We start from the raw sequence: 13246 nt of genomic DNA, 5'->3' as shown, positions 1-13246 counted from the left end.
TTTTTAACAAACAGTAAAATTTTTTGGTTTTGATCTGAGCAATTAAAAACATTGTGTTGTTTCCAAGGTTTCCAAGGAAGGTTTCTTCACTTCATGCCTGGGTCCTCATGTATATTATTCTGTTTTACAGAAAATAACAGTCAACTGGAGCAGGCAAACTCCAATCAGCCAAGAGGGGCCAGAAAAGAATTGTGCTTAGACATAGCTGTTACCTCCAGCTGGAAAATACAAGTAAGTACTGCCAAAGAATACTTAGTCAGTATATGGGAAGAATAGTATGCAACTGAATGATGCAAGTTTCAGCCAGTTGAGGGTTCTTACATTTTTTTATGGTGGTGCTAATGGTGTCTCAGTCAATTGCTAACTTAGTATTTAAGTACTAGTTGTGGTATTGATTATTTGACTTTCCCTAAATGTTTTTTATTGGTGGAGCCAACGGGAAAAGTTTGTGAGGCCATGCTTTAAAAAAATGACAGGAACCCTTGACATTAATTCATTCCTCCTTTGCAGCTGAATTTCATTCAGACACTTTGGATTGGTTATTATTGCTTCAAAAAGTGCAGGAGTTCAGTGTGAAGCTAGCTGGGGCTTTAAGGAATTTTCATACTTTTTGCTGTGCAATTTCATGTTTCTATCAGTGTCAACAGATGAGCAAAATTCTCTCTTTTCTTCAGTTGCAGCAGCTGACATGCAAGGGCAGGAACTGTGCTGGTGTGATGTAGCTATCAAGTGCCACCATCAAGGTTGAATGTGTGCAGGCAGTGATGACTGGAGATTTTTTCCCCCTCTAAACAATACTGCCTAACCGAATGGAGTAGACAAGAAAAGTTTTGACACATTCATTGGTATTGTTGTTGAAAATAAAGACTGGTGCCCAAATTTATATTCAAAGGAGTGTGTGGTTTTGTCCTTTGTCTTTGTGTAGGTAATTGGATGATCTCTAGTGATATTTGACCTAAATGCCTGCAGTGATATTTCGAAATTGTTATGCGTAGTCTCACCAGCTGTTAGGCCGGTGGCATTTGAGGCAATTTTGAAATATCGCCAGTGGTATTCATGCCAAACATCAGGTACAAATTATGCTGTTATTCGTCTCTACCGCTACCCGGGTTTAGTTTGTAATTTTCACATGTAGGTATTTGGCTTAAATTAAGCTGAAACACCACTGCTCTAAGCCAATCAAATCGCAGAAATGTCTCATGTGCTAGTATACGGGCATTAAAACCGGACAGTGCAACCTCGATGTATGAAACCCTTTCACTCCCAAGATCTGATTAGTAATTGTCCTTACTATCTGCCAGACAACTCTTACGATGTGAGTTCAAAGAATTTGGTATTGGCTCAACTACTAATCCCACGATCGATGTTCTTCTCCATTCTCGTCACCTGCCTGCTTGATATTGTATTCATACTGTAAGGAGAAGTTCTGTCTTGGTCACTTGTGGGAGTGGAGGGTTCATATTTATTTCATTTCGCCAATTTGACAGGCACGTTTTCTGTGATTAGAATTTCCTCTAGGAGTATTTCATTGTCCGAAGCTTTTTGATTTTGGCTCCAATAATTTTTTTTTAAATTTTGGAGCGCGGGCTCAACTCTATGCATACACCCCAGTACCCCCTCGGTGTCGAAATGGAAACAGACAAAACACATGGCGAAGGTAGTGAGTAGTTGTTGTTTTTACTAGATATATCTAGTTTTGAGGTCCTCTTTGAAAACCATACCTTTTTTTCTGAAAGTTTCCTCAATAAAGATGATTATTATAACCACAAACAGACATACGCTATTATTATTATTATTATTATTATTATTATTATTATTATTATTTGTGCTAGAGGTGCGCTGCGGCGCGACTCGTATCGGCGTCACTTAGTGGTAAAGACATAATAATAATAATAATAATAATAATAATAATAATAATAATAAAGCCTTTATTTAAAGAGGGTGGCACTTAATAGCCAAAGGCTAATAAACTTGTGGCCCTCACAACTATTTACAATCTAAAATACTGTAAGCTAAAATATATATATATACAGTTAAAATATAAAATATGACAGGATTCAATTATAAGATAAAAAATAAATTATTAAATTACGAAATGATGCAAAAGTTGTTGTTCCTTAAAAATATTGGCAAACATGTTCTTTTTAAAACATGCTACAGAATTTAGTTTCCTAATTTCAATTGGTGTACTGTTCCACAGTCTTGTTGCCGAAACAGCGAAAGAGCGTCCTCCTGTTCATTTAGATAATTCGGCAAAGTCCCATTAATTCGCTTATACATTATTGTGCATTTATCAATCTTAGGTTGCTCATAAAACGGGATCCAACCTAGCTTGTTAAACAAAGCAACTGATGGTGTCATGCGATCGGCATGACAAATAACGCGTGCCGCTCTTTATCGCAATTTGCCCAAACAACGTTAGCGTAAGACATAACGGGGCGAATAATGCTATTATAAAACTGAAGTCGCTGTTTAAGGGGTAGACACGCTCGGATCTTACGCAATATTGCGATTCTAGAGGCCAACTTTTTACATACTTTCTCAACATGTTCATTAAATGACAATTTGCTGTCAATGTCTACGCCTAATAAGGTAGCACAATCCACATGGAGCAGATGGCTCGTTTTTATTGAATCGATTGTCGGTTAATTTGGTCGTTACTCAGAGTGGTCGTAGATACGAACATAGTTGCAATGCTTGTCTGTTTGTTTACACTTGTCTGTTTGGTTTTGTAATCGGACCTTTCAGCGTCACCGCGCCCATATGCCAAAAGCGAGTTTGGCGTCCCCAACGGTCGCATTTTCGTTGATCGAAGCCCAGGGCACAGGCGGGACCGACAGGTGAGTTACCTGCTCTGTAACTGCGTTTTTCATCATTGAGAGAAAGTATGCAAACTGATCTTTCTTGTGGCATTTGTCGGAATTTTCGATGGATTCGAGATTTAAAGGCCAAAATCGTCTCGGATCGGACCTTTCAGCGTCACCGCGCGCATATGCCAAAAGCGAGTTTGGCGTCCCTAACGCTCGCATTTTCCTTTGTCGAAGCCCAGGGCACAGGCGGGACCGATAGGTGAGTTACCGGCTCTGTAACTCCGTTTTATCAGCATTGGGCGAGAGTATGCAAACTGATCTTTCTTGTGGCATTTGTCGGAATTTTCAATGGATTCGAGATTTAAAGGCCAAAATTGTCTCAGATGCGAGTGAACACCCAGCCAGCAAATTCTTGTCGTTTTGTTGTACCGAAACTTTTGTGCTTGAACGCCGTTTGTATCGTCTGTACCGTACCCAGTTTTTGTCTTTTTGTTTGCTGTTTTTTTTTTTTTTTTTTTTTCTTTTTTGGATTGACCCTGCTTTACTCGCAAGACGAGACATTCGCGTCAACGGTCAACTCTGGTCTGGTCTGGCTTGGTTAATGTTCAATCTCGACCCAAACGCCTCGTTAACCGCGTCTCGAGATCTCACGAATTCAATTTTTAGGTGGCCGTAAGCATCAGTGATGGTAGTACCTAGACAACATCGCAAAGTCTTTTTGTTCTGTTTTAATTCGTGTTCATCTTATTTCATCTATTTTTTTTTTTTAATTTTTATTTATTTTTTTTAAATTTTTTTTCTTTTGAAAGTGGAATTTGGTAAGCGTGTGACTGTTGTGGAATACTGACACGATGAGCGATATCGAGGGGGGAGGTGAAGATCAAAGCTACGCTGACTGCTCGGTCGACGGCGACGACAGCCCCCGCTATCCGAGCCCGTCGGCCGAATCCATGGATAGTTGTTCTCTCGACTCTAGCGACCAGGAAGAAACTGATCCCGCCGGCGAGCCCACGCCCGCAGCAAGGCCAGAATCACCGCCACCCGTTGCAATAAACCTAGTATCGGACGACGAGGAGCGCGGAGAAGACGATGGTGGAGACGAAGCCCCACAAGAGCCTCCCGTGGCCGCCCTCTCTCCCAAGAGGGCATCCCACGCGCCGCGTCTAACAGATCTCCCGCCCGCAAACCCTAAGCAAAGGTCCAGGAAGAAGACCGCATCTCAACAACCGCCACCCGTTGCAATAAGCGCAGTAGTATCCGACGACGACGGTGACGAGCAGCTTCAACCAGGTGGTGGCGCAGAGGAAGCACCACGACAGCCTCCCGTAGCCGCCCTTTCTCCGAAGAGGGCGGCCTATCACGTGCCGCGTCTCACAGATCTCCCGCCGAAGCTGAAAAGGTCCAGGGAGAAAACCGCACGTCACCACGGTCAACACGTGCTCGCGGCAACAAGGCCGCAACTAGCGCCGCCCGTCACCACCGGCATACCCCACGCCCACGACGACCAGCAGCACGGAGACGATCGTGTGGAGGAAACCTTACCACAGCCTCCGAAGAGGGTGGCGCATCACGTGCCGCCTCTTACAGACTTCCCACCACATCTGCAAAGGTTCCCGAAGGCGGCCACATCTCATCACGGTCAACCCATGCCCGCCGCACGGCTGGAAATACCGCCACCCGTCACAACGAGCACACCCGATCGTGAGGAGAAGCCAGGGCATGATCGTGCCGAGGAAACCCCACAGCAGGTTCCCGTAGCCCCCCTTCCTCCCAAGAGGTCGGCCTACGCGCTGCGCCTCACAGATCTCCCACCAGATCTGCAATGGTTCATGCAGGAGACCAAGTCTTTTTTCACAAGGCCTCATGCGCTGGAGAGGCACGGACAGATGCTCGCCGCGAGCACGTTCGACAAAGCCTTGGAACGCATCCTGTGTGAGTATGGCGGCTCCGCATTTTACATTATTTGCTAGTTGCATCGCTCGTGGCATTTTCGGTGATGGAGCACACAAAAAAAAACAAAAAAACAAAAAAACAAAAAAAACAAAAAAAAAAAAAGAAGAGAAAGAAAGGCAAACCAGATAAGCAAACAGAGGAATGGAACGCGCTCCAATTTTCTGGTCCTCTTTTCATGTTTCTCGGCCATCTATCCTCAGGTTAATAACGTTAGATCTGCCCCACAGGGGATTCCCTGTGGGGTGCCTCAAGGTTCTATTCTTGGTCCCTTATTTTTTATCCTGTATGTTAATGATTTGAACAATGCTTCCCTGCTTGATGCAATCTTGTTTGCTGATGATACAAACTTATTTATCTCCCATAATGACCCTGTTTACCTAATTAACACATTAAATAGAGAATTAAACAAATTGTCAACCTGGTTTGCAGCAAAGCGGCTCTCCTTGAATTTAGCCAAGACTAATTTTATGGTATTCAAGCCTTGGCAAAAGAAGCAATCCTTTGAATTTCAAGTTTTCATAAACGAGCAGCCTATTCTTCGTGTTTCTGAGACCATGTTTTTGGGTGTTTTATTAGATGACAATTTGACCTGGAAATCGCATATATCCTTAACAGCAAATAAATTATCCAAATCTATAGGTATTATTCATAAATCTAGGTTTTTTCTCTCTACTCACTCCCTTCGTACTTTATACAATTCTATGATCCTTCCATATTTGTATTATTGCAATTCAGCTTGGGCTGGTACCTATAAGTCAAACCTTCAAAGAATTGTAACCTTACAGAAACGTGCGTTAAGAATAGTAAGCAATTCTACATACATTGCCCATACTGGCCCTATTTTAAAGGAACTTAAACTCTTAAAATTTCATGATATCCATTCGTTTCAATTAGGTACTTTTATGTTTTCATTCGAGAACTCTACACTCCCTTCCAAATTCAATAACTTTTTTTTACTGAATAGTCAAATCCACAATTATAATACTAGGAATGCTCAGTCCTTCCGTTTGCCACTGTGCAGAACGAACACCAGGAAGTTTTCAATTTACTTTCAAGGTCCAAACTTTTATAATTCGTTAAATTCTGACATAACCAGTTCTCCCTCCTCCCCTTTTTTTAAAAGAAAGCTTAAGGAATTTCTTCTCTCTAAGTATTAGCTTCTGTAAGGCAGTAATTCTTAACTAACTTACTTAATATGCGTGTGCGTGTGTGTGTGTGTGTGTACGTGTGCGCGGTCAAAGTTAATTACCATAAGTCCATATTGTAATTCTAATATAAGATTAGTTATTTTAAGTGAGAAAGCCTGACTTGTTATAAGCCTCGTGGTTTCTTTCAGGTTTTCTCGCCATTTATTTTCTGTCATCAATTTTCTTCATTTTTTTTTTTTTTTTCCATGTGTAAATGTCGTATATGGCAAATAAATATTGTATATTGTATATTGTATATTGTAGGTTATCTTGGATACGTTCAGCGAATCCGGCCCGGAGAGTCGCCTTCAGTCCAAGACTTCCATCGCGGGGATCTTATCGAAGGATACCTAGACTATCTGAAGGTGGGTATCGAGGTTGTTTTAGAACGTTGCACGTTGCAACGACAACGACAGATGATTGTAGATTATCATTTGACCTGCTAAAAGACATTTACGACACGTTGCCATCTCGTCTCTACATCAGGAGGAGAGGAACTTGAGTCCTGCGACCCTAAGCGTGCACGCGAGCAGTCTGCTGTACCCACTGAAGTATTGCTATCGGGGATTGGGGCCACAATTCGAAGGTATCCGCATTATCTCCCAGCTCAGAAGAACGGCCACTGTACTTCAGAAGCAGGGGGATCTGGAGAGGGCGACCGCAGTCGAAGATCTCAAAGCGCAAAGCAAGTGGCTGGATTGGTAAGTGTGCTAGTTAGTTAGTGTAAAACAAAACAGAAACAAAACAAAACGGAAACAAAACGGAAACAAAACGTGTCTGTCTTTTAAACATCTTGGATGATCAATCGGGAAAAGGTAAAAAATTTAAAAATAGTCAGAATCGTGTTTTGTGAACGCTTGTCCTCGAGGTCTACAGTTCCTGCCTGCCTGCCTGCCTGCCTGCCTGCCTGCCTGCCTGCCTGCCTGCCTGCCCTTTTGAGTAGACGACTGCATTCAGAGTTGAAATGCTTGAAAATAAATGCAAGAAGTACAGTTTCAATTTGTAGGAATGAATCGTTTCTAAAGATATTAAAGAACACTGGTCCCCGCTTTCTCTTAAGGGAACAAGTCCTCCTAGCTAGGGAAGCCCAGCGGTGCCGGTTTGAATTGGCCAAGGGCAGACAGCAACGCGCTCAGGAGGCCCGCGACCTGCTGCTTTTGTCACTGTACACCCACCTCCCGCCCAGCAGGGGCCTAGAAATCAGGACGATGGAGTTGGTCTTGGAAAGCCAACTGGAAGAACCGTTTCAGAAAGCGCACTATCGTGACAGAAACGTGGCCTTGATCAAGACAGATGGCGACGGCATCGTGCTACACCTCGGAAGGTTCAAAACCTGCAAGCAGAGCGGGCCTGAAACTATTCCCATACAGGTAATTCTTGTCACGACTGAACGACTGACACGAGCAGAGTACGGAAATTAACAAGAGTTCTGAGCACACTTTAATAACAGTCTCTCTCTCTCTCTCTCTCTCTCTCTCTCTCTCTCTCTCTCTCTCTCTCCGCAGGCAGACAGCCAACTCTGCAGGCTGTTCATACAGTTTGTATCAGAATTCAGAAAGGTGCTTAATCCGACGCTGTGCAGCAACTACCTGTTTCTGGTAAGTATAGGGTTCCCCGTCTTATAGCCAGCTAGCTAGCGCGGGCTAAAATTGCCGGGCTCGGCAAGGCAAAATTGTCCAACTCATGCCGTCGCCGGGTGAAGTAGCACTCGCTTGAAACTAGCTAACTGGTTAGGAATTTTTGGGCCGAAGAGGACTCTTTGAAAACACTGGCCGTGGGTCACAGTCACCACAGGCCCTGGTTGTTCAAAGCTGGGTTAAGGTAACCCAGGGTTAGTGTGAAATTTGATTTCAGGTCTGAAAACTTTAAGAGAAAATTCAGTTCAAATCTTTTTGCTTGCAATTTGATCATTGCATGTTCTAAAAAGAATAGTGAAGACTTTCCCCAAAAGACTTCTGAACAAAGAAATAAAGAAAGCTGGATTAAAATTTAACCCTGGGTTAGAGCTAATCGGCCTTTGAACAACTGGGCCCACTGCTGTGCAGCAGCAGATCATTTTGACTCTGACCTATTTCATTTCAGAATTCCAAGGGTGCACCGTACTCGAGCACGTCGTTCACAACACGTTTACAGAAAATGTTCGAACTCCTGACCGGAAGCAAGGTGGCGGTATGCGGACTAAGGTCATCTTTCGTGACCTGGGCATATTCCCAGAGGTAGGTCGACATGGCTATTGAACTGCAAGTCACGTCCTTCCTTCCTTCCTTCCTTCGTTCGTTCCCCGCGAATTTTGGAATCTGTTGCTTTAAAACGCCGGCATAGCCACATCGCTGATAACCGTTTGATACGTTTTTCTTTTTGTCGTTCTCCCTCTGTCTATCTGCAGCGGATGCGACGATCAGATGAAAGACAGCCTTGCTGCTTGTCTCCGGCACTCCCGAGAGCAGGCCCAGCACACTTACGACCGACGCACGGCAAACCAGAAGAAGACCCCGGCATTAGATCTGGCCAGGCGCAAGGCCGAAGAAGAGGAGCTTGTGGCCGGGCCCATGACCAGGTCTCTCCAGCTGCCAGAGATCTCGGAGCCGGAGATCGACGTGGGCGACTTTGTGGGACTCGTGGCCGAGGACAGCACCCTACAGAAGCCTTCGATTTTCCTGGGGCGTGTTCAAGCTTTCCTGCCGGAAGGCCAAGCCCTCCTTCTATGGTACAGGCACACCGGAGGTTCTAACTATGCCCCAGACTTGGACGGTGAGCAGTGGGTGGAGTCGAGAGAGTCGCTAGTCGCTGTGAAGGTGGCTGCTGCCAAAGGCAGTCCCTACGCCATGCGACTGCTGACCAGCGTGCGCGAGATACACAAGGCAGTCATGGGCGGGGAGCGGGGATCCTGACCTCAAAAAAAAAAAAAGGACAAAGCAAAAGGACAAAGAGGAGAAAAAAAAAAACAGAACGAGAACTCTAAGAAGATCCCTTTTCTTCGCTATTGTTGTTGGACTTTTGGAAGCCGCCAGAGAGATTTCTAGCTGTCAGATAAATAATAAAAAGTGTGTGAATTTGAATTTGTCTGGCTTTTGCTGTTCTGTTCGGTCCTGTCCTGTTTTCTCGCTTTCTTGTTTTCTTGTTTTCTTGTTTTGATTTTGTTTTTGTTTTTTTTTTTGCACCCGGAATTATTTCATTTGAAGCCGTCCGTCACAAAAGCAATACACCCGACAGGCAAAAACCGGCCACGAATGGTGATTTTTCCCCGATTCAAACTTGCCCACGCACGTCCGGGCCGATTCGGACTTGCCCGCACACGAATTAATTATTTGCCCACAGCTCGCGCGTCGAAACATGTGACGGTTCAAAGGGAACTTTGATAAATATGGATCAATGATATCGAAAGGAGGTAGACTAAATGATGAACAGTTAGAGCTAAATGTTAACGGAACAGCCATTAAATCATATAATTCTATTCTAAGTTATTGGGTGTAAATATTGATGATAATTTACATTTTTCTGATCGCGTGAGTAACATCTGTTAAAAAAAAAAAAAAAAAATTAAAAAAAAAAAGAAAAAAAAAGGAAGCAGTCAAAGGCTGGGTGTAACTAATAGATTAAGGAAGTTAATCCCAGCCAAGGCTAAATTACAACTTTTTAAGGCTGCTCTTCTGCCTTATTTAACTTACTGTGGTACTGTATGGAATTGTTGCAAAGCTAGTGATTCTAGAAAAGTAGAGAGGGTACAAGAACGTCAATCTTAAATATTTTAAATACTATCAAGATCATATTATTGTAATTATTATCATCTTATTATCTCATCATATGAAGGTTATCATCTTATTATACAGGGTGGGGTATTATAAACGTGGGGTCTACTATTTTCGGGGTAGGGTAGTTTTATATGGGAAGAGCTCTTTTATCATATTCCAATAAATTTTTAACGCATAGTTTTATATAGATCAGACGAGTTTAGTTTAGGTGTGCTTACCTAGTGGGAAACTGCTATCTTATTTGACACGTAAATAAAGCTTATGATGATTTTATTTATTATTATTTGATTGGCTAGTTGGCCGGCCATCTCGGCCTAGCGCCAAATGTCCCCCCCCTCCCCCCTCCCCCCCTCCCCAAGGCGCGCGCGCACGCGCATTAGGTGACTCGACTAGCTAGCCCTGCGAGCTAGACAGACATGTCTTTTCGTTTCGCCTCCACGAAATCGGAGGCAGTGGGAATGTGGCATCACACACCTTCCATCCCCGAGGTTTCGAAGTTGCGATGTTGCTGTGTTCAAGGTAACCCTGTGCAAAGAATGATTCGTTGGGCGAGGAGAGCACTTATTTCGAGACTCTCTAGTGGCTGTATACATTATCTGAATTGAGTTGACCTGAGAATTTACATTTCTTTCCATCAGATCTTGTCTTATGTCCACGCTAACTGCATGCGGAATGGTCACGGAAGGGTTACTCGGAGGGCAAACTGGAGCTGATGGCTTCACGTCTGCACCTGTTAAAGGAGAACGCAAAACTGTGACAGTGTCTAAAGCAGGCCCATCCTTGGGTCTTCACATAACAAATGATAGTTCGGGTTGTGCACTCATCGAAGGTATCGATCCAGGAAGCATTGCGCACGAAGCTCCCGGGATCTGCGTCGGAGATCGTATAGTAGCTATAAACGGCACGACTGTCGTCGGTACCGGGCACCGTGATGTAGCTGCTATGATAGCATGGGTTCCGGTCGGAGGGATAGTCGTCTTTGGGTTGATCGAGCCTGAGAGAGAGCAGCTCAGCTCCGGTAAGTCAGCTATCATCTATTATCTATTATGACAGAGTTACAATCTGCCATGCCATATATTCTAACTGCTGATAAGTCAAATGCTCTCACTGTAAGTGAATGGAACATTGACACGGCATCCAAAGGGACCTCTTTTGTCGTGAAAAAATACAAGATCGATCGTGGTAACAGTTCAGAAACAATAATTTGCGTTCTGGTTGCTGAATAAAGTCATGCCGATGGCACTCTGCTCTTTGTTCGAAGCCTTTGCAGACCATTTGACTTTCTCGCTGTAGTGAGAAGTAATGTGGCTCTCCGATCCTCTTTTCTTTTTTTTTTTTCCCCCCTCAGCCCAGACACTCACTGGTAGTTACTGAAGAGTAAGACACTGAGTCTCCAATCCAAGTGATTCTGCTATGGCCGTTGCCAGATGAAGAATTTGCAGATTTCCAGTTCCCAGTTGATTTTATATTTGACATTCGGGGTGCAGTGTCGGATGGTAGAAGTGGAAGGTTGAAATTGTTATCAGTTTTTTTGAAAACGCGTCACTTACTCCTTGACGAAAGTCCAAAGTGTTTTGTTTCACCGACACAGGTTGTCTGAATGTTGTCTGCATGAGCATGAAAATAATGCAAGTGCAATGAACCTTTTCTTTTGGGTTTGGCCACCTTGTTGAAATCTCTCGATTCTTTCTTTACGAGTGAGTATTGAGATTACTGGTTTGGCCAGCTTGTTTAAATTTTCTCAATTCTTTACAAGTGTAGATTGTAGAGGCTAGCTAGCTAGCTAGCTGCATGGGCTGCTAACTAGATGTAGAAATCTGGGAAGGTTCTTCCTTGGCCAATTCTGAGGCTTTAACCCTTTTTTGACTCCCAAGAGTGATTCACATGTAACTTCTCCCTGTAATTAATATCTAAACATTATCTGGCAGACAGGTCAGGAGAAAACTCAACCTTATCGAGTAGAAGTGGTGATCTTGATCTAACACCAAATTCTTGTCACTTATTTACAATTATGTGGCAGCCAATCAGATCTTGGGAGTCAAAGGCCGGTTAAAGCAAGAGATTTTAAGACTTTTTGTAAGAATGTCCTCAGAGTTTTGTGTGGGAACTAGTTGCTTGGGGTTGACACTTGATGTGTTGGGTTTTTTTTTTTTTTGCTTGCTTAGGGTTAGACAGTGCAATGCAACTTTTATATTTAACCCTTCAACTCCAACCAACACAGAAGTGAGTGACCGACACAGAGTTTCTCCTTACATCATCCACACAATATCGACCATCTAGGTGACGAGAAGAGAGAAAAATGTGGATTTTGTGGATAATTAGTGGATCTAATACTAAATTCTCCGGACTCACATGATAAGAATTGTATGGTTGGCAGTCAAAAGAATTACAAGTTTGATCTGGGAGTTAAAGGGTTAATTCATGGTTCGTTCATATCTGTTTGTTAAATAGATTCGTCCAATAATAAAAATGATGATGTATCGTGTACCTAAGTACCTCCTAGATATTGTACTGATGTCTGTATTTATTTTGCACACAACTTTTTTAAATTGGTGAGAAACAACTTTCATCTACCTACTGATTCATCGGATGATCTGCATCAGGGTTACTCTCTCTCTCTCTCACGGTGGGTGGCATCCAAAAAAAGAAAGAAAGAAAGACCCGAGAGGTCTCCGCTTGAGTGTTTTGCATGCCAAAAGAGTCAGTGTCTTGCTGTGCCATTTCATTTCATTTCACCCTCAAACTGCCAGAGGTGATCGACATGTGACTTCTCCCGGCCCGAGGACCAAGTCATGCACATTCCTCCAGTGAAGTACAAATCCAATCCTTGCCTGGGAAAGTGGCTATATATATATATATATATATATATATATGTATATCAAGGTAACCACTTGTGCCTGATATGTCTGATGATTCTCACCACCTGTTTGCTGAATAATGTATGGATATTATAGGGAGTTATATAGTGTCAAACACTAACAGGAGTTCAAGGGTTAACCCTTTAGCTCCCATATCAAATTTGCACCTCTCCTCACTGTCAACCATACAATCCTTTTGATGGTAGCTACTTGGTAGAATTTAGTATGGCATCAACCAATGGTCCCCAAATTGAGATGATGTTCTGGATTCTCAGCACTCATCCTGTTGATGCTGTATTGATATCGTTAGGAGTACAAATTAGAACAGTTTTGCAATGATGATGCCCAAAACAACCCTCTACCTGTGGTAAGAGGGCAGGCTTTCCTTTCTTCATTTCCAGAATTACTGGCCAGGGGTTAAATGCATGAAATGCAATCTGAATAATAATAATAATAATAATAATAATAATAATAATAATAATGATGATATTACATGTTTCAAATCAAAAATGTCAATGCTAATTTTTGACCCCTGCTTTTCTTTCCTCTAGGCCAACCAAGGACCAAGTCCTGTACAGGCACCTGCACCTGCAAATCCACCCAGTGACTGAGGTATGAATAACAATCAATTGTTCCCAAAGTGCACCACTGAAAACAGACCATTGAAAGAAAAAACATCCTTCTAC

General features: G+C 43.1%; 2 protein-coding genes across 2 annotated transcripts; both read left to right on the top strand.

Moving 5' to 3' along the window:
• The first annotated feature begins 6020 nt into the window (after positions 1-6020).
• On the top strand, positions 6021-9009 carry LOC149035906 (uncharacterized). Its single transcript, XM_089191671.1, has 6 exons — positions 6021-6315; positions 6437-6651; positions 7011-7320; positions 7456-7548; positions 8033-8166; positions 8337-9009. Exons 1-6 carry the CDS (start codon positions 6157-6159, stop codon positions 8839-8841), a joined length of 1416 nt encoding a protein of 471 aa, XP_089047797.1. The 5' UTR covers positions 6021-6156; the 3' UTR covers positions 8842-9009.
• Positions 9010-10077: 1068 nt separating this feature from the next.
• LOC149035905 (PDZ domain-containing protein GIPC3-like) lies at positions 10078-13173 on the top strand. Its single transcript, XM_089191672.1, has 3 exons — positions 10078-10221; positions 10341-10720; positions 13112-13173. Exons 1-3 carry the CDS (start codon positions 10205-10207, stop codon positions 13165-13167), a joined length of 453 nt encoding a protein of 150 aa, XP_089047798.1. The 5' UTR covers positions 10078-10204; the 3' UTR covers positions 13168-13173.
• The last annotated feature ends 73 nt before the right edge of the window (positions 13174-13246 follow it).

Source organism: Pocillopora damicornis, chromosome 13 (genome assembly GCF_964200805.1).
Source record: "Pocillopora damicornis chromosome 13, jaPocDami1.2, whole genome shotgun sequence".
NCBI lineage: Eukaryota > Metazoa > Cnidaria > Anthozoa > Scleractinia > Pocilloporidae > Pocillopora > Pocillopora damicornis.
Note: the sequence above shows the minus strand (reverse complement) of the source record. Positions and strands in the feature narration are given on the sequence as shown.

Bases quoted from the DNA above. Each gene is read 5' to 3' on its own strand.
- LOC149035906 (XM_089191671.1), top strand. From the start codon at position 6,157: ATGTGTAAATGTCGTATATGGCAAATAAATATTGTATATTGTATATTG. The intron at 6,316-6,436 runs GTGGGTATCGAG...TCTCTACATCAG, and splicing joins GATACCTAGACTATCTGAAG to GAGGAGAGGAACTTGAGTCC. The intron at 6,652-7,010 runs GTAAGTGTGCTA...CTTTCTCTTAAG, and splicing joins CAAAGCAAGTGGCTGGATTG to GGAACAAGTCCTCCTAGCTA.
- LOC149035905 (XM_089191672.1), top strand. The intron at 10,721-13,111 runs GTAAGTCAGCTA...TCTTTCCTCTAG, and splicing joins GAGAGAGCAGCTCAGCTCCG to GCCAACCAAGGACCAAGTCC.